Source organism: Suricata suricatta, chromosome 4 (assembly GCF_006229205.1).
Source record: "Suricata suricatta isolate VVHF042 chromosome 4, meerkat_22Aug2017_6uvM2_HiC, whole genome shotgun sequence".
Taxonomy (NCBI): domain Eukaryota; kingdom Metazoa; phylum Chordata; class Mammalia; order Carnivora; family Herpestidae; genus Suricata; species Suricata suricatta.
Window position 1 is genome coordinate 3,502,758 of NC_043703.1, and position 26,560 is coordinate 3,529,317.

Sequence of the window (26,560 nt, forward strand, 5' to 3'; positions counted from 1 at the left end):
TGTTGCTTGTCTTAATCCAGTATGCAATTTCATCTGTTCCTAAGAATACTGATTGCCAAATAATATTCCCCATTATTTCAAAAGACTACTGAAGGTTAGGAATGCATAACTAATGTTATATCCAAAATACCCAAAGGAACAGAAAACTTTACATATACACTAACGAATTCATTCTGATCAGAAAACTAGGAAAATTGAAACATAAGATAATACATACACACACCTAAACACTCAAAAAACTTACAATCCTGTTACAGATGGTTGTAACCTAAAAGGACCCAAGTTTTCTCTCTGACTCACCACCTCTGTGAAGAATCAGAAGAGAATTTAAGACGGTGAATGCCACCCCTACTTCAGGACGGAACTACTACGTAGAAAATACGCTGTCACTTACCGGTGCGCACATAAATTATTAAGGTGAAGTCCGTATTTTTCTTCAGCAGATAACCCATCCATCAACAAGTAGAAAATGAGAAAATTGCTCTGGCCAAGAGGTTGTGAAACAAGTCTGGATTTCTCGAGCATGTAAGTATAAATTCTGGCTGGTTGAGAAAAAAAAAGGATTCTGTCAAATGCATTACAAGGTTCATTGCCATAAATTTACACATACTAATGAACTGCAAGAGATAATAATGCGGTTGTTTTCAAATACGGACCTTTTGCAAAGTTTCTTGGGCTTTATCTGCTAGAACAGTTTTTGGGTTTCCAGGAAAATCAAGCAGAAAATACTGAGAACTCCATCACACCTCCTGTCTCCTCCCCAACACTCCGTTTCCCCTATTATTACCTTGTGTTTGTGTAGGAAATTTGTTAAAATTGATGAGCCAATATTGACACTTTATTATTAAGTATGTACATTTATGTTGATATTCACTCTTTGTACACTCGATGGGTTTTAAGAAATTCATAATACCGTGTATCGACCAGTGCAGTAACATAGAGAGTAATTTCACTGCCAAAAAAATCCCACACCCCACCATTCACCCCTTCCTTCCCCCCAACCCCTGATACCCTCTCTCGTATTACTGACCCCACAGATTCACCTCGCCCGAATGTCACACAGTTGGAAGTATACAGTATGCAAACTTCTCAGGTTGTAATCACTTCGGTTTCTTTTATTCAAAAATATATATTTAAGGTTCGTTGTGTTTTCATGGCTTGATAGCTCCCTTCCTGAATCAGTGGATAATGTGCACCATGTGAATGTACTAGTTCATTTATCCACTCACCTATCACAGGACACCTTGGTTGCTTACAGTGTTTGCGATTATGAATAAAGTTGCTATAAACATTTGTATCCGCATTGTGTGTGGACATAGGTTTTCAGCTCAGTTGAGTCAATACCGGGAGTGTGATTCCTGGATCACACGGTAACACTATGGTCAGCTTTGAAAACTATCACCAAACCGTCTGCCCCAGGGGCGGTGCCATTTTGCATTCCCACAGCAATTAACCAGAGTTCCTGTTGGCCCCCTCCTTGCCAGGGTTTGGTGGGGTCCATGTTTTGAATTGTAGACATTCTAATACGTTTGCGGTGGTATTTCATTTTTGTGTTAATTCACGTTTCCTGCCTGATCTACAATGTGGAAATCTTTTCATTGTTGTAGTTTTCATTTGTGTATCTTATTTCATGCGGTGGCCAGACATTTAGCCCATTTTTTAAATTGGGTTGTTTCTTTTCCTATTGCTGAGTATTAAGTGTTCAGTGCATGGTTTAGTTAGAAGTCCATTATCAGATGTGGTTTTTTTTGCAAATATTTACCCTTCTCTGTGGCTCATCATTTCATTCTCTTAATGGTGTCTTTCACAGGACAGTCATTTTTCATTTTAATGAAGTCCAGCTTATCAATTATTTATTTCATGAATTGCTGTTTTTAGTGTTATATTAAAAAATCATTGCCAAACTCAAGGTCACCTACAATTTCTCTTATATTATCTTTTAAAGTTTGATAGTTTTTAAAGTTAATTAATTTCGAGAGAGACAGAGAGAGAGAGAGAGAGAGAGCGAGTGAGCGCAAGCAGGGGAGGGGCTGAGACAGAGAGGGAGAGAGAGAATCCCAAGCAGGCTGATGGTGCGGAGCCTGATGCAGGGCTAGAACTCCACAAACCGTGAGATCATGACCTGAGCCAAAGTTGGATGCTTAACCAACTGAGTCACCCAGGCGTGCCTATAGTTTTGTTTTCTCTATTAGATTTATGATCCATTTCAAGTCTTTTTTTTGCATGTGGATGTTCTGCTGTTTCAGTATAATTTGTCGAAAGGGCTATCCTTTCTCTATCAAACTGCCTTTGTTCTTTTGTGAAAGATCAGTTAACTGTTATTTACCTGGGTGTATCTGGGCTTTCTACTCTGTTCCCTTGACCTATTGGTCTGTTCTTTCACTAGTACCACTCTGTCTTGGTTCGTGCTGCTGTAGAGTAAGTCTAGAAGTTGGGTAGCACCAATCCTCCAACTTTGTTCTTCTTTTTAAATGTTGTCTTGTCTTTTCTGGATCTTTTAACTTTCCATATAAATTTTAAGTCAATATCCCTGAGTAACTCTCTGGGATTTCTATTAGGATTGTGTTGAACCTATAGATCAAATTGGGAAAAACTGACACCTTAACAATATTAAGCCTTCCTACCCGCAAACATTGACTAGCTCTCCCTCTATTTTTTTTTTGTTTTCCTCATAAAGATCTTATAAATATTTTGTTAGACTTTTGCCTAAGTATTTTATTTTTTTTTGTAGTTGTGGATGTAATATTGTGTTTTTAATGTCAAATTCCAATTGTTCATTCTTGTTATATACAAGAAAGCAACTGACTTTTGCATGTTAACTCCATGTCCTACCACGTTGCTATAATGGTTTGCTAGTTCCAGGAGATTTTTGTTACTGATTCTTTCCAGTTTTCAACAGAGATAGTCATGTCCTCTGTGAACAAAGACAGTTTTATTTCTTTCTTTCTAATCCATGTATATTTTTTCATGTCTTATTGCATTAGCTAGGGCTTCTGGTACAATGTTGAAAGCAAGTAGTGAGAGGGGACATTCTTATTTTGTCGTTGACCCAACACATAACTTTAAAAATATAATCTGAAATAAGACATGTCCCTGGGTATAACAAAGGCACCAAAAAAAGTTTTAGAATTTTTGTCATTAATATCTTACAATTTGAAAGCACGAGTTGTATTGCTATGGTATATAGAAACAGATATTGATTATAAAGAGCTCTGCTACAGATCCTAGTAAGTATGACTATCAACCAGATCACAAGTGTCTATGGCCACACTATACAAAGACCAGAGACAGACAATAGTGTCTCACTGCTGAAAACCCTGGAAGAAACCCACTGAAGCAAAAGCAAATATGACTTGAATTTATGCAGATACTATTTGATATATAGAAGGTATACTGGCAAGTTTCAAGACCTATATTGAAATTATTTAAAGGAGCCAAGCCATGGTTTAGAGCCTAGTGGTAGATAATGGAACAGATGCTTCAAGAATAAAGGTGACATCCCAGTTACAGAGGAAGACAGGGGACGTGTGTATAAGAGCACATGGCCAGCTTGAATGGTATCTGGCCATCTTCCTAGTTTGTTGTGACCTCACATGTACAGTAGCAAAATACCCAACATTCCCTGTGTGGAGTTTCTGCTGTTAAACATTACTAGAATATAAATGAAAATAACCCACATCCCAAAAACATGTTGTTGAACAACGGTGAGAGAAGGCAGCCTGGAGACACAATCGTGATTCTGCTTTGGAGACAGGACCCCCAACAGAGAGACTGCTCTCAGTTAACATTTGCGACCGGGGCGCCTGGAGGGCTGAGTCTGTTGAGGGTCTGACTGTGGCTCAGGTCAGGATCTTGAGGTTCGCGAGTTTGTGCTGCTTATCGGGCTCTCGCTGAGAGCTCGGAGCCTGAAGCCTGCCTCGGATTCTGTGTCTCCCTCTCTCTGCCCCTCCCCTGCTCCCCCTCTGTCTCTCTCTCTCTCTCAAAAATAAAAATTAAACTTAAAAAAATTAAAAACAACACTTATGGCAATATGTTTGTCAGGCTAAAACTTGTAGTTTTTCTGAACTATTCTTTTTATTGGAATTTAGGTTTATTCTTACCATTATGAATGGTCAGTAAACAATGAAGCATTCAATGTCAAATGCAGCTGTGAATTACTGTAGTTTTCCGCTTTGAAGTAAAGATTCAAGGTCAGTAATTATTTGGGGTCAAAAGGCAACAGTTGTTAGGGAGTCAAATGGATGTATTTATTTCCTACATTTGAATTAGAAACATCATCTACTATAATGAGTCTGCAAATAATTATTCTAGAGTCCAGCCTCTAAAAGTAAAAAACAAATGTGAGGTCTCTTAATTTAGGTTTTACACAGCAAATCTACTTGAACTGATGGTCCCCTGCTACATGCTTTTTCTCTGCTAAAGTTCAGTTAAGTGGTCAAATCAGCCTGTCTGAGTGGTGGCCGGTGCAAAAGACAACCTCAAAATGAGCACTTCTTGTTAAGGAAAGATGTCTTATTAGGAACCTTTTAGAAACGTTGCTCTACGTGCATAAAACTCTTTCAAAATATCCCTTTAATTAGTTGCCGAAAGGTGATGTTAAAATTAGAAAATGGTGGTGCTTTTCCATTTCTCCTTGAGTCTTTAATCAGGTGATACTTTCAAGAAGAGATCTTAATTATGACACTCTTTCGTCTGATTTTTTCTCTTTTAAGCAAATTATTTGCTAAGAACATTTTCCATTTAATATGAACAATAGTAACTCTGCTCAAGGGGAGATTTTTAATAAGTCTGTACATGTAGGAAATAAGCTTCCATAATTGTTCCTTTTCCTTATTCTTTTGTCGTCAACTACAGAAATTTCGGGAGGGCCATGGACCTCTGGCCATCACACTTCTCTATTCAGAGAGAGGTCTGCCCTGCGGCCCTTTGTGGCAGCCAACACACCAGCCTCACTTAGAGCGCTCTCAAAACTAATCAAATTCCACATTATAGAGTGACTTCAATACCTTTAATCTAAATTCAAAACCGGAGCAATTAGTAATCATGCCAGTTAGCTCATCTCCCGCAGAGAATAAAATTGCTGTGGGTTAGCAGGATTCTGATCAGTAGGATTTTGGGAAAAAAAAAAAGTATCTTGAAAGAGGCTCTTAGCTAGAAGAGAACACAAAACAACCAAAAATTCTGATTTCTTTGAGACTCTAATATTCTTCCAAATGGAGAAAGCGCCAGTCTTTTGTTGTGTCTGAAGTGACACTGACATAATAGAAAGAAAATGACAGGCACGGAGTTAACGGGGTTTGACTCATTCATAGAAATGTCCACACACGGAGACTTCCGGCTAACTGGGTTTTTTTTTTTTTTTTTTGACTTCTCAAGACTTGTATGTTTTAAAAATTAATTTATTTAAGGAATATTCTGACTAAAATCCACCTATGATCCTCTTTCCAGAAATCTATATATAAATATGTTTCTCAGAAAGTTCTGGCACAAATATAGATATTTGCTGATTATATATGACATAATGCACAGTAAGATATCTTATAGAACTGTACCAACTTTTGTTCAATTACTAAAGAAAATGGAGAAAATAGATCTCCTCTCCTTCAGAAAAGACAAATACCTGCTCCTCACGCCCTTCCCAGGGACTTCCAGAAACTTCCAGCACTCACTGTCACCATGCCCCACCCTTCTAGTTATAAATCATGACCAGTTAGGCTGTCTTCCTGGAGACATATCATGTCTTCATGATCATCGTGTCTTCAACTGGCAGTCACCAAAAGCATGCTATTGCTTAATTAAAATATCCAAATATTCTCTTCCATGCTTATGTGCTTCTTTTGACTTCATTACTCAAGGTTAACAGGAGGGGTGGTATACGAGAAGGGGCCTTACAGGAGCCCAAGTGTGGCTCTCGGTCCTGACTGCGATGCTGTTAATGTCCACGTTTGTCTTTGCCCCATTAGAAAGGTCCCGGGCTTTCTGTGGCCCCCAAGAGGAGGGGGCTGCCATTCAACGTACCCGCAGTGCAACAGGCTCTGTGCCGGGACTTTTCAGACGACACTCATTCAAACTCTCTCGTAGGCCTTTTCGAGCAAACCCAAGCAGCTCATCACCACTAAGGATGCCCCTCCTCAAAGGGGATAAATCACCAAAGCCCCTCTGAAACTTCTAAAAGAATGTCCCGTTGAGACCACACACCGAAGGGTCTTCGATAACGCTCATCATGACAATGGAGACGATCCTCTGGATTGTTTTCGAAAGGACACAAGCAAAAGCCAGAACAGAGTTTCCATCTCATTTGTTTTAACTGTAAGTTTAAAAGATTCCCAAGTGGATAGCATGGGCCTGGCTTACATATTGGGAGATATTTGATTGTTAGTAAATTTCAGTTTCTATTTTTTTAACCTTTATTTATTTATTTTGAGACAGAGAGAGATCAAGCGCATATGAATGGGGGAGGGGCAGAGAGAGCGAGTCCCAAGCAGGCACCACGCTATTAGCACAGAGCCCGACTCCGGGCGCAGTCCCTCAAACCCTGGAATGGTGACCTGAGTTGAAACCAAGAGTCAGACACTGAGCTGACTGAGCCCCCAGGAGCCCCCATTTCAGTTTCCATAAATAGATGTGCGTGTCTTCAGGACGCAGGGAAGACAGGAGCCAAGCATCTACTTCCCACACGCCGGACCTGTGCCTCCTCCGCCTGTAGCCTGTCCACACCCCGTGCTCCACCAGTGGGCACTGAGGAAGCAGAATGTAGTTCCATTCTTCCCACAGTTTTCTTGTGATGAAGAGAAACGGGCTTTAATTTTTAAAAAATCCAGAGTTAAACATCATTAACTTTCCTTATTGATTTACATTTTCAATAATACATGATCCCTGTGGACATGAATGAGTTCACGCAGCCTTTACACAAAGTCCTCCCCAATGTGAGGAACAGCTGCTTCATTTTATTGGCTTTTTACCTCCGTTCCTCAAATGCATCAACCCCAACAAGTACTTAGTGACCGCAGACTCTGGGCAGGACAGACCAGATCGGTGCCCCCAACAGGAGAAACAGACAGCAACCAACCGGGCACACTAGGAGCAGGACCTTTCAGAGTTCGACAAGTGCTGTGAAAGAAAGAGGGAAAGAGCCAGGTCCACAGCGAAGGAAGCTGGGATCCAGGGGGCACATTAGAGAGAAGGTTTGGGGAAGAAGACGGTTTCTCAGAAGAAGTGACCTGGAAGGAACCCAGTAGAGTGAGAAGAGGCTGCACTTCCCAGGACAAGAGGGAAGCGTCCCCCTCCCCCAGGCAGCAGAGAGGAAAACCCACACCCTGGTCTCACCACCAAGGAACATCAATAGTCCCGTGAGGCCAGAGGATGGGGCAGGGAGGGGTGAGGTGGGCCGGTGGGGAGGACCCGGGCGTAGGGGCCCGTGGGCTGTTCTGAGAGGAGAGGCCCCAGTCCTGGACTTGACGTGTGAGCAGACCAGCGGGGGGGCTACGCGAACTCCGGGGAAATGGCCTGACGTCACGGCTGATTCCGATGTCAACCGAGCCACGAAGTGGGCTATCTCCTTGATTCACGCTTGCACTTAAAGGAGGCAGCAGCTTAGAAGAAAAACTCGTCTGAAAACCACCAAGTGGGCTGGGTTTGTGTCTTTTGGAGGGAAGGGTGTTCTACACAAGGCTAAGTTCAGAAAACGTGGGGACAGAGAGCGTCAGCGGGGCACCCAGGCACCAGAAGTCGGAGCAGAAAGGTCCTCTGCTCACTGAGGAGGAGGGAGTCACCACTGTGGGGCCACCAAAGACCCCCAGGACGCGAGACCCACTGGGCAGCAGCGAGGGCCTGGAGAGACGGCCAGGGATAGCAAGCTGCTGCCAGAAACGGGGCGAGGCAGGACGGAGCCACTGACTCCACTTCTGTGACGGGGACCCAGCTGTGCCCGCAGACTGGGGCGTCCGGGAGCCTGAAAACGCCACCACGCGCAGTCATATCGGTTTGTGCTGGGGTATAAATGACCAAAGGACAGGACAGGTGAAGCGTGCCAAAGCCACTGGCAGAATGGGGAGCAGCAGACTTTAAGGGGGGCTGCAGCACATCCAAGTGAAATCAGTCAGCGTCTTGCAGAGAACACATTAATTGACACGAAGGTGCAGAAGAAAGCTTTAGATATAGGTAAAAGCTTATTTCTAAAGAGATCACAACAGAAATAGAATTTGACTGAATTTCAATATAAGGATGGGAAACTTAAAAATCGAAAGGAGCCGACGTTCGCAGTCTCCAAAGTGTTGAAGTCTAAGCTAAACGACCTCGTATTGGAGTCTGAGCGTCTTCAAGCCACGGCTTGTGGTGTCATGGATACGAGTGTGTGAGGAAACCCACTAAAACCCCGTGTTTCCTGGGACTTGTGACCTTCTGAAAGCCTCCCCACGCACACGCTGCAGAGGAGGAGACACCCGGCAGGTAGCCAGGAGTGACAGGACAGGGGGCACCTTTCGGCTTTGAACCTCATGTTGCCCAATGCAGTCCAAGCCTGCGAGCTGGGCTCCGACGGGTCACCCCAGCAGGGACCTGGCGCGCAGCGCGCTGGCTGAGCCGGGTGCAGGGGTGCGTGGAGGAGGCGCAGGCTCACCCAGGTCCCCACCGCCGTCTCGGCCCTGCCCGCCCTCTTCACAGTGACAGGCAGTGACAGCAAACCCTTGGTGGCCTCCGGAATCAGCCTAAGAAACCTTCAACTTCAAAAGTAGTTTCTCTCCAATGAAGTGAAACGAGGCAGGGCGCCTGGGGGCTCAGGCCGTGGAGCGTCTGACTCCCGGCTTCGGCTCAGGTCATGGTCTCACAGTCTGTGGGTTCGAGCCCCGAGTCGGGCTCTGTGCTGAGAGCCAAGAGCCGGCATGGGAGTCTCTCCCTCCCTCCCTCTCTTTGCTGCTCCCTTGCTCTTTCTCTTTCAAGATGAAGAAATAAACTTTTTTTTTAAAGTGAAACAATGCGGAAATGCCCTGGTGTCTAGTTTTATAGTTGGGAAAAGAGGGTGAGGGACACTCGCCCAAGGCCCACACAGAGCTCCAGCCTGTGGGAGGCCCTCTGCACCGCCGCGCGGCCCTGCTGAAGAATGATTTGTGCCTTGTGACCTGTACTTCCAAAGATGGCAGAGGGCTGTGTCACATAATGTTTATTTCTTTATTTGGAGAGACTCCGGGGGGTGGGGTGGTGAGAGGCAGAGAGACACAGAGAGAGAGAGAGAGAGAGAGAGAGAGAGAGAGGGAGAGAGAGAGAATCCCAAGCAGGCCCAGTGCTGGCAGCTCAGAGCCCAACCTGGGGCTCAATCCCATGAACCGTGAGATCACGACATGAGCTGAAACCAAGAGTCAGATGCTTAACCGACTGACCCACCTAGGCGCCCGAGTCGAATTTACTTTTGAACTAACGATACAGCAGTATGGCACCTACGAGTCCAACAAAACATCAGATAGATGTTTTAGAAAAGACAGAATCACACTGGAGCAGGACAGACCCCACTGCAGTACGACCAGCGATTACAGGAGGAGAGGGACCCGGGGCCAGCGCTGTGGCCTGCCCCGCGGAGACCTGAGTGCTGCAGCCGGGAGCTGGCAGGCACCGGGCTCCGGCAGGAACCGACAGCCGCCGGCGAAGGCGAGGAAGGACTCTCTTCCAGCAACCCCCAAGAGCGCACCATCCTGCCGACCGCAGACTTCTGTTCGAAGCCACCGAGCCTGTCCTGTGTGGCCCGAGTGGGTCCTGCACGGTCACACTGCAGAGTCCCACGTGGAGTCCTCCATGCTGACAGGCACCGGGAGACCACAAGCCCATCCAGTCACTGCCCTGGGCGCCGGACCCTGCTCACCCGTCAGCAGGTGCTTGGAGTGCCGCCTCTACAATGTGCAGAACCAGCCAGTGTCTCTAGAACCAGGTCGCCCAGGCCCCCTCGACACTGACTGTTGGGAGCTCTGGCCGGGTCTACGCCCTTCCCTCCCGGAGTACCGCCAGCGTGGGGCGAGACGGGGGGTGCCCCACGAGGAAGGCCTCGCTCCGGGAGGACACCTCCTCTCCAGAGCACCCACCAACACTGTGGGCTCACAATCAGATCTTCGTTCCCCAGACCCTCCCCGCGCGGTAGGGAGGCTCTTGGCTGTGTTTCCACGGAGACGTCTCCGTTTCCAGTCTTGCATTTCAACAGCCCCAAAGGCTTGCACTTTCCGTCTCCCGATGCACATCTTCTGCACACACAGTTCACGGCTTCCCTTCCACCCAGGGAATGCAGTGCCGAGCTCTGTCTGCTAGATCCAAGCCCTCCGCCCCTAGTGATACAGTCTCAGCAGCTCTCGCTCTGTTTGTTTAGCAGTACGGGGTGTGTTCTTGAAAGTAATCAAGGGGCGCCTGGGGGGCTCAGTCGGTTAAGCGTGAAACTTCAGCTCAGGTCATGATCTCATGGTTTGTGGGTTCGAGCCCCGTGTCGGGCTCTGTGCTCACAGCTGGCTCAGAGCTTGGAGCTGCTTCGGATTCTGTCTCCCTCTCTGATCCTCCCCTGCTCATGCTCTCTCTCTCTCTCTCTCTCTCTCTCTCTCTCAAAAATAAATAAAACATTAAAAAAATAATAAAAGTAATCAAAAAAGAACACAGAACCACCAGAAAAATCACTTGGCCCGATTTTTAAAGGAACACAGCAGAAAGCTGGCAAACTAACAAGCTGGGGCGAGAGGGAGCAAACAAGGTTGCTAAGGAGAAGCGGATGAGCAGGAAAATGAGACGAGGTGCAGAGAGGCGGGGGTGCACCCCCCTCCCCCGCAACGGCCCGGCCTGCTGCTTTCCCTGGGGTAGGGCGGGCCACACTCGGAGCTGCCCTGAGAAGGCGCCCACGTTTGCAGGTGCACCTGCGGAGGGCTCCGGGGTCGGGGAGGCTGGGCCCGCCGTGACCCCACACCGCCTGCAGGGGCCCCGGGAGCGGCCGTGGACGTGGGGACGCGGGGCGGCCGGTCCACGGCGGGGAGCGGCCCCCGCACACGCACAGGGGATGGACACTGCCGGAGACAGACTGGATTCTAGCTGGAAAAGGTCAACTAAATTAGCAACGGGCAAGACCCGCAGAGATAACCTCTGCCTTGGCACAGGGGACCCGACTCCGGAAAACCCAAGGTCAGGGGTGCTGTCCGGCGGGCAGTCTCTCCCCCGCGCCCCGCGGGCAGAGTGTGTTGGGACGCATGTTAAATGCAGAGCGCAGCCGGCAGGCCTGTGTGCACAGCAAGGCCCCCGGTGTCCTGGGTCCCCGGAGCCTCCCGCGCCCTGAGCGTCCATCTGCTGCGGTCCCCGGAGCCCAGGCCGTGGGGCGGAGCCGAAGGGCCCGCTGGGAGGGCCACGTTCCCTGCACCGCTATAAACGGCACCTGACAGCGGGGACATGTCCTCGCTGAGGTCTCCTAAACGGTGGGCCTTCACGTGAGCTCTTAGCCACGGGTTTTTTAAGACATAACTTTCCCACTGCAGAATTAAAACTGCTAATTTTGACACCTAAAGTTACCTTTTGTTACTCCTTTCACGCAGTTTTTTCTTCAAATTTCGTTTAGCAATAATGGGCTTTGACACTGCAACATGCAGCCTTTTTGTTTCTTTTAAAATGTTTATTTTTGGGAGAGAGATACAGACAGACAGTGTGAGCAGGGGCAGAGAGAGGGAGACCCAGAATCAGAAGCAGCTCCAGGCTCTGAGCTGTCAGCACAGAGCCCGATGCGGGGCTCGAACTCCTGATTCTGAGATCGTGACCTGAGCTGAAGTCGGACTGACTGAGCTAACCGACAGAGCCCCCCAGGCGCCCCACCTTTCTGTTTCTAAGTTGTGGTTAAAACCAACTTGTGTTTCCTGAAGGGTACGTGAAAACACCAAATAGGATTGATCTCTTTTTGAAAATTATTACACTTCGCAATTGATTATCGGTGTGCTGATGGCTGCTATTAAAGTTTTTACAATACTTGATTCCTCCAAGTGCGTGGGTGCCCCACCTACAATTATATGAATCTGCATGGATAATCTGTTTTGATTAGAAAAATGTAAAATCCCAGGTGATTTCTAAACTAGTTCATTTTTATATTTTAGTTTAACTTTAAATAAGAGCTTTTAATATAGTACACATTAAATATTTAAGCCAAAAAACAAATAGTGCCGTTTGGCTTTAGTTGGGTGCTTATTTTGATGTTTTGATTGAATTCACTCATTTTAAAACTATACATTCACTTTTATTTAAAATGGATTTCGATGTCTGTTGTATGAAGGAATTATGTTCTCGAGTCATAATTTACTTCAATTGGGAACATTTCTATGTTCGGCAATAATGATTCATTTCAGTTCTTTTCAGCGGGGTGCCGCATGAGATAGTTTATGCAAGAATCATCTTGAAAAGATGCCCCTCACCTTGCTGTTATGCCTCAAGTCACAAGAACTTCTGAACTCTGAACCTGAAATCTCAGGGGCGCAGACACACATGCACACAGGTGCGCGCGCGCGCACACATACACACGCACACACTGCTGTCGCCATGCCCGGTGTCGCTCTGCCCCCTGCCGGCAGCTCCTGAGACCTGCTTCGTTTATGTCCCACTTACCTCCTGTTAGGTGTTTCCTCCTCTCGCAGAACTGTAGCTCCAAGTACTTTATGAAACAACTGGACAGGTCGTTCAGGGTGGTCTTGGCGTGCCCGAAGGCTTCCAAGATGCATATGACCTGTTGCAAAATGGAAACATTGACTGAGCGACTCGTTTTTACAAATAAAACTGCGGAACGGCAGCAGAGACCTGGGGATGTTGGATCTTCTAGGAGGCTCTCTGTTGTTGGGAAGATACTGTGTTGAATTTTTAAAGTCACTCTTTCCTCGACTGCAAACTACTTCCATCCTCTGTCTCTGAATGTTAAGAAGATAATGATGCCCAGGGGCTTTCACGTGGCCTTGCTAACCCTTCACACAAACATAATCAACTCACACATGTTACATGAGCGTCTAGACTTAATAAAACAGTAGAAATGCTTTTGTGGTTTTGGAGGGAAGCAATTCGATTTAGTATAAGCAACGGTGAGAATTTCTTTTAAAACCAACAAATTAGGGGCGCCTGGGCGGCTCAGTCTGTTAAGTGTCTGACTTCAGCTCAGGTCATGATCTCAGAGTTTGTGAGTTCGAGCCCTGCATTGGGCTCCGTGCGGACATCTCAGAGCCTGGAGTCTGCTCTTGATTCTGTGTCTCCCTCTCTCCTTGTCCTCCCCTGCTCATTCTCTCTCTCTCCCGCTCCCCTCCCCCTCTCAAAAACGAATAAACTTAAAAAAATTAATGCTGGGGCCCCTGGGGGCTCAGTCAGTTGAGCATCCAACTTCGGCTCAGGTCATGATCTCGCAGTTCGTGGGTTCGAGCCCCGAGTCGGGCTCTGTGCTGACAGCTAGCTCAGAGCCTGGAGCCTGCGTCTGATTCTGTGTCTCCCTCTCTCTCTGCCCCTCCTCTGCTCACGTTGTCTCTCAAAAATAAATAAAAAACAGATAAAAAAATTTTTTAAGTTAATGTTATTAACAAAGATCTGTAGATCAACCCTAGCATCTGAAATTCTTTCTTGCCCTGTTTCCTTAAACCTTGACTATAGAGGAAAAAAAAAAAACCCACACCATTTCTTCTCACAATTGATTGTGTCTATAATAATGATGCTGACCAAGGGATTCTCCAAAAAGTATGAAAATCTAAGCAGTCCACGCACCAACCCCACTCAGGAGCACACAAATACATGACCTCATCGATGCAGGGGGTTCTTTATAATCTCTGGTGATTGTCCTTTTGAGAATCGTATTCTAAGTTAAAAAAAAAACTTGGCTACTACTTTTTAAGTTTCTGAATGCTGATCTACTAAGGCATTCAGTTCACCTGGAGGTATTTTATAAACTGAAAAATTACAAAACACTACTTTGATGCTAATCACAATTCCAAAGTGCTAAAAGTTGTGGTAATAGTAAAATTGACCAAAAGATCTGTTTTTGAACTTTTGGAGGAAACATGTAGGTTTAGGTCTCTTTGTAATAACCTCGTTTTAAAGATCATAACAGTATTCTGATGTGTATTCTGAAAAACAATCTGATATGGTATTTATAAAGATCCTGCATTTTGCTGTCTTTCCAATTATTCAATACTAAATGAGCATATCATGGAATTGATAGTGTAAATAAATCATATTTTTCAACACATATATCTGGTTTCTCTTCAGATTGAATACATCCTTCACCCTTTACATTAAATAATTATTTTAAAATTGATTTTAAAAAGGGTCAGAATGAATTTTTTTAAAGGATTCTGGCTTCTAGTTATTTTGGTGCTATATCTGAAAATAAACTGCTTTGTTGTTATTTTATAGAGACACAAAAGGGGGCGCCTGGGAGCCTAAGTCGGTTAAGCATCCAGCTTCAGCTGTGCTGACCGCTCAGAGCCTGGACCTGCTTCCGATTCTGTGTGTCTCCCTCTCTCTCTGCCCCTCCCCTGCTCATGCTCTGTCTGTCTCAATCTCAAAAATAAAGAAAACATAAAAAGCTAAAAAAACAACAACTGTGCCTCCATCTTATAGGAAAGAATTGAGGGATTAAGTAACTTCCCCAAGGCTCAGCTTGTGAATAGTGCAACTGGAATTCAAACCCAGGAAATCTCTCTGCTTCATCAGTGCGTTACCAGGCTTTGAGCGCTAGAATGACAATAAGGGCATCTAAGCCACGACATTACAGAAATCGAAAACTATCGGACAAAATGCAAAAGCTCACATGGCAACCAATCGTTCATTGTGCACCGCTGTCCATAATTCAAGCCTAAGAATACGGGCTTGATATTGAAATATTGACTAAGGTATTGAAATGCTATTTTTAAAAAATTTCCAAGTTAGGTAACATAGTGTGGTCCTGGCTTTAGGAGTAGAACCCAGTGATTCATCACTTATAGACAACACCCAGTGTGCATCCCAACGAGTGCCCTCCTCAATGCCCACCGCCCATTTTCCCCACGCCCACAACCCTCAGTTTATTCTCGGTATTTAAGAGTCTCTTATGGTTGGCTTTCCTCTCTGTTTTTATCTTATTTTCCCTTCCCTTCCCCTATGGTCACCTGTCAAGTTTCTCAGATTCCACATATGAGTGAAACTTCCTCTGACTGACTTATTTCTCTTAGCCTAATACCTTCCAGTTCCATCCATGCTGCTGCAAGAGGCAAGATTTCATTCCTTCTCATTGCTGAGCAGTAAATAACACTTTTTATCTTTGATTTTCCACTTGGCCAATAGGTGGCACTAAGCAAATGTGTTAAGAGAAATACCAAGAAGAAAAAAAAATCCCAAAACTGATTATTGTTTTACTGCACACATTAACTCTGAAAGAAAATAATGAGAATGTGGTAAAATAACAAAACTTTAAACAAAAATATAGGTAAAAGGAAGAGAGTGTAAATTTCTTAGGTAGTCACCAACTCAAATTTTACTGGTATGAGTTTTTTTTTTTCTATTTACAACTGTGTGAGGTTTTTGTTTCTAAGGTTTTAATAGCTTTACCACTAAGCCTTATGCACTAATATTATGGTGGCAGTGAACCTATTGTATTTTCTAAGACTAAAAACCTATGGCTTTCTCTATAAAGAAGCAATGGCCTAACCAAGTGTACCAGATCCCCAGCAATGTCACAGCATCCGGTCTGGCTGAACCGATTTCCTACTCAACTCACCTGCCTCTCTCCTTCCGGCCGGCCTGAGGCAGTTTCCTTTCACCCCACCTTGGACTGAACTTGAAGGCTTCCACTGAATCTCAGCTCTGCTACTCATCTCCTTAATCAGACTTTCCTTTTGCGGGACGTCCTGGCCCCTCTCTGAGATGTACAGAGTTTCACTGACACCCTGTGATGCTATGAAGATTTACAGTCGATTCATATACATTTGTTAGATACATGTATTTGATTCCCACATGTACACTGGGGTGCTGTGCAAGAACTGTGGGTAATTTCTGAGAATGCTTTGGTCCATTAATCAGTTGATGGACATTTAGGTACCGAGTGATATTCATCTGGATTGTAATTTAGAGGGACGTCAAAAGAAAAACAGCATAATTGATATGATGTTTAAGCCATACTTAATCCTGAGCAATGTTATTTCATGAGGCTAGACATCCTTAATTGGCATGAAAAATGAATAAAACAAATAAGTGAATTAGAAATGGCTTGCCTTGAAATTTGCATGGATATCATAATATTGATTCCCAGAAGCTGATTTGGAAGAGTTATATCTATCTAAAAAACTGCAACTTAAAATGCATTTACTTAAGCTAAAATGCGAAGCCAATTTACATAATCTAGAACGCACTTTAGAAACTGCACGGCCCCTCTCTTTCACCAAGGATCATTTTAATAAATGATTGCTCGTCTATAATTTACATTGGAGACTACACTGTCCTTATGATTAGGCCAATAGCGCCCATTATTCTGTCAGTTAACTTAAGTCTATTCCATAACTGTGTTGTTTATAAATTGTCTAATTCCTCTGTGTCAGTAGTCAGTATATTACAGTATGTGAACAAAGATAATTATGGTATTCTACTCAAGTCAACCCAAAATGTTAAATCATCCTGAGCTCTGCTGTATAATTATGCAGGTTCTCAGGATATGGTTTGACCTTAATAAATGGTTATGAATTAGAGTCATTAGTGAACACATATGTCACCACTGAAATGCTGCAGAACTGATTTATGGTACGTTCTTCATAAAGAGGGAAATTTCCAGAATCAGGCGTAGGTTTGAGAATTTGTAACAGCAGATTTAATTTTTTTAGGATGTCTTTTTCAAAAATAGGAAATATAAAAAAACTTACACTGACTATCGATTAAATAGAAATTCCTCTCATTTCTTTTAAAACTATATATTTTAATTTGTTTTGAGATAGAGAGAGAGAGAGAGAGAGAGAGAGCGAGCAGGGGAGAGGCCGAGAGAAAGGAAGAAAGGGATCCCAAGCAGGCTCAGTGCTGTCAGTGCAAAGCCTGATGCGGGGCTTGACCTCAGGAACTGTGAGATCATGACCTGAGTCAAGATCAAGAGTTGGATACTTAACCAACTGAGCCATCCCAGTGCCCCAATTTCCTCTCATTTCTAAATGAGGAATCAGATACTGAAATTTCCAGAACATCGGGGCACCTTGGTGGCTCAGTTGTCTAAGTGTCCGACCCTTGATCTCAGTCAGCTCAGGTCTTGATCTCAGGGTCATGCGTTCAAGGCCCATACTGGGCTCTGTGCTGGATGGGGAGCATACTTAAATAAACAAATAAGTAAATAAATAATAATAGATAAATTTTCACAAAACTAATGTTTTGTCTATTTTGAGAGAGCACAAGCCGGGGAGAGGCAGAGAGAAAGGGGAGAGAGGATCCAAATTGGGCTCAGCACTGACAGACGTGAGACCAATGTGGGACCTGAACTCTTGAACAGCAAGATCATGACTTGAGCTCAACTGACTGAGCCACCAGGTGCTCCACAATAAAAACTGATTTAATAAATAAATAAGATTTCCAGAGCATTCCCATGTGCACACCACCACGGCAGAAACACCTCTGGCCCACAGTGACAAGTCGAAAGGTCAGTGACAGAAAACCAAATGCAAACAGCACAATTCTCACAGGGTGATGGGTTGCTAGGTCTTTATTTAATGTGTGAACTTTTATTTATTTATTTTAAATGTTTATTTTTTTTTTTAGGAGAGAGAGAGAGAAACAGAGTGCAAGCAGGGGAGGTTCAGAGAGAGAGAGGGAGACACAGGATCTGAAGCAGGCTCCAGGCTCTGAGCTGTCAGCACAGAGCCCATTACAAGGCTTGAACTTACAAACTGTGAGATCATGACCTGAGCTGAAGTCCATGCTCAGCAGACTGAGCCCTCCGGGTGCCCCCAACATCTGAACTTTTAGATGGCTTTGTTTTAGGGAATAATCTAAGATAACAGCAGCTAAGTTTTATTCCAATGTCATCAGACACTTTCAATATCCAATTGCAGAATGACCTGGCAGGCGTCTTTCTGCAAATGCATGCCCGGCGAGGCCTGTGTAGGGGGGACTGTGGAGGGGGAGATGTGCACCTGTCAGGCGAATCCGGCACATGTGCCACACCCCACTGGGAAATGTGCACTGAGAGAGGGGACTGGAACCACACCATCTCTCCTGTGCATCACACACGGCACACGCAGCAAAACCTACAGGGTCCCGATGATGTACAAATGGTTTATCCATGTTGAACTCATTTGCTACGATTAAAGTAAATGAATTGAGGGATAATCAATGTCTCCAGGTGTGCTGAAAATAATCCTAGATATCTTAGTCATGTACTCATTTGTGTGCCACATAGAAACTGAGCTCCTACCGTGTGGTGTGCTCTAAGACGGTGTCTCTGAATTCAAGGGACATGCACACGCAGCCACTTAAGACATCGTTGAATAAATGAGTAAGGGACAGAGGTGGCATGGTCCCACCTGGGTGTTCAAAGGAGGCTTTGGCAAGGATAAGAACAGGAAAACTTGATGAGGCTGGAGAAGAAACGCCACCAGGTCAGATTGAGGGGATGCTGTGGTCATGGGTGAAGCAGGGCATCAAGGCAGAAGCCAGGCTTCTGGTGTGGAAATGAGAAAGCGATTCTGCCATTTATGTGACGGGTAGCCTGGGAGGAGAATGCTGGGGAAACCTGGGAGCCCCCGCTCCCAGCTCTGGCCAGGTTTGGGGGAGGAGCACTGCGAGATGCCCAGGAAGGCTGCTGGGCAGGGTCAATGTGGTAAGAAGGGGGGCCGGTGGGGTTTGGATGAGGCGTGACAGTCATGGGGCTGGACAGCATGAGCATGCTCAGAGTGTAAGACCCTGAGGCCCCTACAGTAACAGGTCACACTTGAGAGTCTATTTTGTCTCAAGCAAAGAACAATCATCATGACCTTGGATTATTCTGGGTACTTTCTCTACGGTAGTGAAATTGGAAGGTTAGGCCTGTAGGTGGAGACTCCCCGGGCAGCGCATGTTGGGTTCTGACCATGGTCCTGAATGGTTATTGATGATCTGTCTGTCCCAGCCACTACTAGTGAGTCTGCCTAGTGTATGTGCTTCTGGCAGGATCCTTCTAGCAACTCTTGAGTTTGCTCTTCCCCTCTACTGTGGCCAGGGAAGACCTACTAAAAAACCCACAGGTCTGTGTAAACAAGACACAGTCAGTGGATGAACACCCTCCAGGTGGATGCTTGGGTACAATGTCTGAGCTTTACAGTGTGAAATTTCTGACCTTTATCTTAGCTGCTAATAGGACTTTCTGGTTCCTCTTTGAACCTTGGCAATATTTTAGGTGGATGAAATACCACCGCAAGGTGTCTTCAAATAAAAGCAAGGGTTCCTGACTATAACGTAAATTCACTCTTAAATTGGGTGAAGGGAGTCAAAAGTACGAGCACCCAGTCATAAGATACGTCAGTCCCGTAGCTGTAACGCACAGCATGGCGGCCACAGTTAGCAACTGCTCTGTGGATTTTAAAGACACTGAGCAAGTAAGTCTTAAAAGTTCTCATCACAAGAAAAAAATGTTTAACTATGTGTAGTGATGGCTGTTGATTGAAAACTTACCGTGATGATCATTTTGCAATACATACACGACATATCAAATCACTATGTTGCCTACCGAAAACTAACACAAAGCACATCATACAAGTCAATACTGGGGATGGAGATTCATCACCTGTCCCACAATTGCATTAGAGTTTCTTGTTTTCAATTTTTTAATGTGCATTTTTTTTGAGAGAGGGAGAGACAGAGCATGAGCAGAGGAGGGACAGAGAAGGGGCAGGGAGAGAGGGAAACACAGAACCCAAAGCAGGCTCCAGGCTCTGAGCCATCAGCACAGAGCCTGACACAGGGCTCGAACTCATGAGCTGTGAGATCATAACCTGAGCCAAAGTCAGATGCTTAACCAACCGAGCCACCCAGGTGCCTGTCTTGTTATCAATTCTTTTACATACATTGAAACTTCACTATCAGCTCTCAATCCTTCCCCACAAAATGTGCTAATCTGGCCTATCCACCAAAGGTATCTACACACGAAAGTGGCACTTTCTATGTGAACAACAGTAATCTGTAGTACATTACATGTTTTCAATCCAACAATTCTGAGCAAATATAAAAAAAGAGTATGTTAAAATATTTTAAAATAGATCTTGAACAGCATCGATTTGCATCAGGCCTCAATCTTTTCTTTTTCCTTTATTTCCACAAACTTTGACCAATTGATGGTCAAGCTTATGGTCTATTACGATATCTCCTTTCATTCAGGAAACTTACGTGTTTAAATTTGGACTCAAACATAGGCCTGCTGTATCCAGATCTGCATGTTAGGTGTCTCAATATTTGTTTGCTGGCTTCTGACTTGCCCGATCCTCTTTCTCCACTGAAAGAAAACAGAGAAAACTCAAGTTTAGCGTTTTGGAGAATGTAGTCAACGATTCAATGAGCAGTGACAATCCTGACACAGAGAAGGACAGAAGAACATTTCCTGAGCGTATGGTATCATCTAACTCGTCCCTTTGGTTTGCTCATCTGAAATATTTAGTACATATACACTAGGTCTTGTGCCTGACGGTGCTCCAGACCCTGAGACCACATGAGAAGTTGATGAACATCTGCCATCCAGTGTCTTGTCCTCAGCTTCATAAATGAAGGTAAGTGAGGGGGACCGCAGGGGACAGTGAATGCACGTGTCCTGGAACCACATGGCCTTGCTACAGCTCTCAGAGCCTTCCAGCAAAGATATTCCATCTCCCTTGGCCAGATGTGACCAGTGAGTAAGGTGCCAGGCAGCTGCTGTCAGCCTGACGTTCCTTGTTCTCCATCCGCCGAGAATCCAGGAATTAACCAGACTTGTTTCCTGTAGTGACAACATTTTTGATGTTCCTCATACTTCATAACTCTTCCAATTTCTATGAATAATAATTATTTTATATTCCTGATATGAGAGGATAGAGAATTGACATAAAATTCGAATACAATTATTACTTACTAAATACCAAAATGGTCTTCTAGAAAATAAAGTGGTTAGTGTTTCCAGATAGAATGGTCAGGAAAACAGTCTTTACTCATCTGATAGCTTAAAATTATTTTTAAGTAAAATATATAAATATATATATATTTACTAGTGCTTTCTCAGGTTTCTCCCCTGGGTGTTCATACTAGTGAATTGGATGAAAGGGTGTTTGCCAGAAAAGAAGCAGCTGAAATGTACTTCTTTTATTCAAGTCTCCAGCTGTTAACAAAATGCCCCCGTTCCCCTCCTCGGCGCTGACCATAAATATTTTAATGCTGTCCAGAACCACCAGTCTGGCAGCCTGAGGAGAGCAGGTGCCAGAGACCATGCAAGGTAAGGGGGTCCTTTTCTGGGTCCAAAGACATGGTCTTTTAACCTTCTAATTTCAGAGGAGAAACAATTCAGATTGCTCGTGATGGAAGTTTCACTTCCACACTTGTGTTCCTTGTTATTCTATTACTTTGTAAAATAATTGGATGGTTCATAAACCTTGTTTTTGTAGAGATTCTGCTCATATTCACTTGGGGATGGATCTTGAAAACACCATTTTCTTTTTTAAAATGGCGCTCCTTCTTTCGGTTGAAATTTACTGAGGACCTACTATTTGCCAGAGTCTATGCTCCACTGCAGAGCTGAAGAGGGGCAGGATACTGCTCTGTGGGCCACCATCCCTCATCCAGGATGCTCTCAAATGAACACGGAGCACATCACGAACACATACTTAACATGCCAGAGCACAGCAAACGATGTGCCCACAGGTGGAAGAAACCAGGGAAGACTTTGGGGGTAGGTGGATTCTTGGAGAAGGGGTAGTGCGGGAGGCAGCCTTTACCCAACAAGAAACATTCAACCAGGTTTTCGGGGCATCTATTCTGGAACCTGAAACAGGGCATGTACAATGGTGAGCGAGGCGGCAGTGCGCACAGCTGCGAGGGTGTGCGGCTGCGCTGGAGGCACGTGCGTGCCGCCCCTGCCCTCTGCCACTGCGCACACGCTATCATTCCACGCAGGGGTGGAGAGATGGGTCGATTCTCTTACCTCGAGAAAGTCATTTGAAATTTTAAGCATCTCATAAAATCTCAAAATGGGCATATTTTATTGAAACTCTGAGTAAAATACGAGGAAATTTAAAACACGATATGGCATAGGACAGGAAAGGATATCACATTGAAACTAAAATTCTAGCATGATGTGTTCAAGGGACATTCCTTGGTCTGAGAACCTGGTCTATGATTAAACTAGAAATTGACCAAGGATTTTGGGTGATGCCAGTCATGGACCCGTAGGAATTGGAAAGCTTGTTTGAACAGCCTTGTCTGCTAAACCTGCACATGGCCAAGGCAGACCCTACCCACAGGTCACTTGTATGTTCAGCTCATAACATTAATTTGGATTTGCTCAACGCTGTCAGGATAATGGATTTTTGTCACGTGTGCTCTAACAATTAATTAAAACCATCCATCAAGGCCTTCAGAAAATTAAAGATAAGATCGATTATGGTGAACACCAGCCTCTCAGTTATAATACACGACAAAGATCTGAAAATTATTAAAAACTATTCCTCAAGATGAAGCCTAGTGTGCTGGCAAGGCCTATTATTATTATCAAAAGTGAAACATAAAATTTAAATTTCAAAATAAAATTTAGAAATTCCTGTCTAGTCCTAAATTTTAGGACATGTATTCCAGGAATATTTGCATTTTGATCTCCAAATCTTAAATTATCCTTTGTAAATGCACAATAGACTCTCAGCTACGATCTTTTTTTTTAAAAATTTATTCTCAAGTTAGCTAATATACAGTGTAGTGTAGTCTTGGCTTCAGGAGTAGATTCTCATGATTCATCACTTACATACAACACCCAGTGCTCATCCCAACATGCGCCCTCCTCAGTGCCCACCACCCATTTTCTCCACTCCACCAACTCCCGCCACCCCCACCAACCCCGTTTGTTCTTTGTATTTAAGCATCTCTTATGGTTTGCCTCCTTCTCCTTTGTATCTTATTTTCTCTTCCCTTCCCCTATGGTCTTCTGTTAAGTTTCTCATATTCCACATGTGAGTGAGATCATATGATATCTATCTTTCTCCAACGGACTTGTTTCATTTAGCATAATACTCTCCAGTTCTTTCCACATTGTTGCAAATGGCAAGATTTTATTCTTTTCTCATCACTGAGTAGTATTCCATTGTGTGTGTGTGTGTGTGTGTGTGTGTGTACCACATCTTTATTCATTCATCAGTCAATGGACATTTGGGCTCTTTACATAATTTGGCTATTGTTGACAGTGCTGCTATGATCTTTTAAACAATGTATTTATTTGAGTTCTAAACTTACAAATTTTAAAGACTTAGTGTATTAAATGCTAAAAGCCTTCGTCTTAGTCAGGACAATCAAGGAAGTAGAGAAGCCATATGAAAACATTAATCCTGAAAGAAGAGAATGACTAAAATAAGTCCCTGTGATCACAGATTTGTTCTTCATTTCTTAAAACCTGGACAGGGGCGCCTGGGTGACTCAGTTGGTTGAGTGTCCAACTTCTGATATTGGCTCAGGTCATGATCTCACAGTTTGTGAGTTTGAGCCCTGCATCAGGCTCTGCATGGACCATGGTGGACCCTGCTGGGGACCTCTCCCTCCCTGTGTGCCCCTCCCCTGCTCTCTCTGTCTGAAAAACAAACAAGTTAAAATCTTGTCTTTTTGTCTTGTCTGTCTGAAAAACAAACAGGTTTAAAAAAAAAAAAAAACCTGAACAAGAAAAAAAGATTTTTGTCAGAAAGACTGGTTGACACATGGCATTATTAGCCTTTAAAAATGTCCCGGAGACACAGCAGTTCTGAAGAATATTAGCAAGTCATATGGAAAAGCAACTCTATAAGCAAATTCATGTAGAAAGCACTGGGTTAAAGATAAACAGGTTTCTTTACTAAAAGAACTTGCTAGATATTGTGAAATCTGTTAACAGGCAGATTCCCAAAGGATATAATTTTTTGGCTCCCCAGAACTTTGCTAAGGACCTATGTCTTCAAAAGAATTAAGCAGATTCAATAGCAATTTAGGAAAATCCATGGATTTGTGCCCAGCATTTTAGGGAAGGCTGGGGTGGGCTGCCAGAAAGCTCCCTGGGCTGGCCGCAGCGGGGAGCCGGGCACGGGTGTCTGGCTGGGAGGCTGGGTAAGCTTCCTTCAGCCCCAGAAGCCAGACTGTGGGCTCACAACCCCCATTCAGCATCCCCTGGACCCGAGACTAATTAATCATCATCTACTAGTTCACACTGTCGGGCTCAGATCCCAGATTCACTATTTACTGACCGTGAGACCCTGGACTAGCTACTCCTTCTAAGACACGGTCGCCTGACACATAAAATCATGATGCTAAAGCAATGAATAAGGGAATTCATGGAGAGTATCCACTTTCGATGGAGGAGCTGGTGCTAAGTTATTAATAAGTATCCGTTGTCATTATTGCCCACACTATTATATACTCCCTGTGATGTCATGGATTTTTAAAAGTGCTCCCCCTTTCATCAAAGCTATACTAGAAAACCCAACACAGCAGATAAAAGTAGCGTAGCTTGATTTCAGGATGGCTCAGGCCTCGCCTGCTGCCTGCGTCTCTCTCTCCCGTCCGGGGAAAGCGACTCGCGTGCTTCTGTGAAAACCAGAACACTGACGTTTGCAACCATCAATCCCACCTTCCAGAGAACTTTTGATCAAAGTGTAATGTAAAAGTGCTTTTAAGTACTTTTAAGAAAGTATTTTAAAAAGTGCTTCTTTATTTAATATCTTTTGGGGTCTATGCAGGTGTCCATTTTTACTCTCTTTCATTTCACCTTAAGGAATTGTGGAAAGCTTTGTTCACAAGTTCTGTTTCCAGCCAACACTCTGATGAGAACTCAGGCAGAGCCATGAGGGTTTACAGAACTCACCTCTGATAGAAGTTTCTCCTAATATGAAACGTAATTCTCAATGCAGATCTTATTTTAATATCTAAATAGCGTTTTAGTCATTTACCAGTACACAGTCACACTTCACCTCTACTCTCCACTTCTTGCGGGACCTGTGTGTGTGTGGAGGGCCGGGCTAGGGGGGACATGGGAAGAATTTCTGCTCCAGTGTAAATCACTGTCATAGCATCTTGTAATTGTGAGCTAATGCTGCCATTATGTTTCAGCATAAAACACTTCTGGGTATGTACTTTGGGTAAAACACAAGCAAACATAAAAACCTAGAAGTGGGTGGGGAAACCCACCCTTGTAATAAATGATTCGTATTTTGTATTTGAGCAGCACCACATTCTATGAACTGTGGTTCGCCCGTGCCTTTCCTTCCCCACCGCTTCCGAGGTTTGAAAGCAAACACACTCTGGTTCTAAGTGGTAAATCTTCCAAATGAATTGAGTTTCAGGTTAAGTTTGTTGGTATTGATCCAGCCACACTCGGGGCTACTTCGAATCACAACCACGTCTCTCCTTTGTAACGAGTCAAACGTACTTACTGCCAAGACACGAGGAGGCGAACAGACAGTAGCCACCAGGAAGGCGGCGCGGCGCCCGGCGTCCACCTGCCGCGCGCCGGCTGCGCTCACCTGAGGATGAAGCACTGCGGCCGCCGCTCCCGGAAGAGCTGGTGGAAGGCCCGCTCGGCGCAGGAGTAGATGTGCGGCGGCAGCGAGGCGCACGGCCGCCCCGCGCTGCTCAGGTACAGCCGCGAGACCTGCGGGCGGGCGGGACAGGGGTCGTGAGAAGGGCCCGGGCTCCTGACCTGCGGCCACGCGGCCGCCTCCCCAGACCCAGGCCGACGGTGCGCAACTTCGGGTCTCGGGGAAACTACAAAATGTTTGGGAGCTTTGCCGTTTGCACGCGGTTTACGGGCGCCCCTTGATTCAAAAGGGGCGGCCCCTTGATCCTTCATGACTTGGTTCGCAGGCTTGCAGTGATTCTGCTGTCCTTAAGCGGAGCAACTGACCAAAGCCCGGTGTAACAGACCCCCGTGGAGGAGGCCGAACCTGGCTGATTTACATCAAATGCAATGTCTCTTCAATGAAGTGGTGACACTTCATTTATGTCACATCAGATAGAAAGGGTTTTTAATCTGGACGGAAAGCAGTTGCAGCCGAAACACAGAAGAACCTACAAATTTCTCAGAAAAATGAAAATTAGCTTAATTTCAGGGACATAGTGATTTATGAGGATTGCCATGGTTCCGGTAGTTTTAGTCCTTTTGAATTTCCAGTAAAGTTTGCGACATTAGAATAAATCATTAAATGACAGGGAGGTGCCTGAGCCGTGAAGAAATATCAGACACACTTAAATGGTTTGTTTTTGTTTTTGTTTTTTTTTACTTTTATAAAGTAGCTGGCCTGTCGCCTCAAGGATGTCAGGTTAGAAAGCTCAGGAGAAGAGGGAAGGACGAGCCCAGACAAGATAAAAGGGCCTGGAGGCTCAGCGTGCCCCTCCTGTGATGGCCGCCTGGGGCGTGGGCTCTGTGGCA

The 26,560-nt window shown here is 44.7% G+C and overlaps 1 protein-coding gene across 1 annotated transcript in view; it reads right to left on the reverse strand.

The window, feature by feature from the left end:
* MYO16 (myosin XVI) overlaps positions 1-26,560 on the reverse strand; it is a 465,799-nt gene that overhangs the window by 253,234 nt on the left and 186,005 nt on the right. Inside the window, exons 13-16 of the mRNA XM_029938403.1 lie at positions 25,656-25,783; positions 20,332-20,437; positions 12,598-12,715; positions 395-542 (exon numbers count right to left, since the gene is read on the reverse strand). Of these exons, the coding sequence (XP_029794263.1) occupies positions 395-542; positions 12,598-12,715; positions 20,332-20,437; positions 25,656-25,783 (500 nt within the window). The remainder of the gene's footprint in view (positions 1-394; positions 543-12,597; positions 12,716-20,331; positions 20,438-25,655; positions 25,784-26,560) is intronic.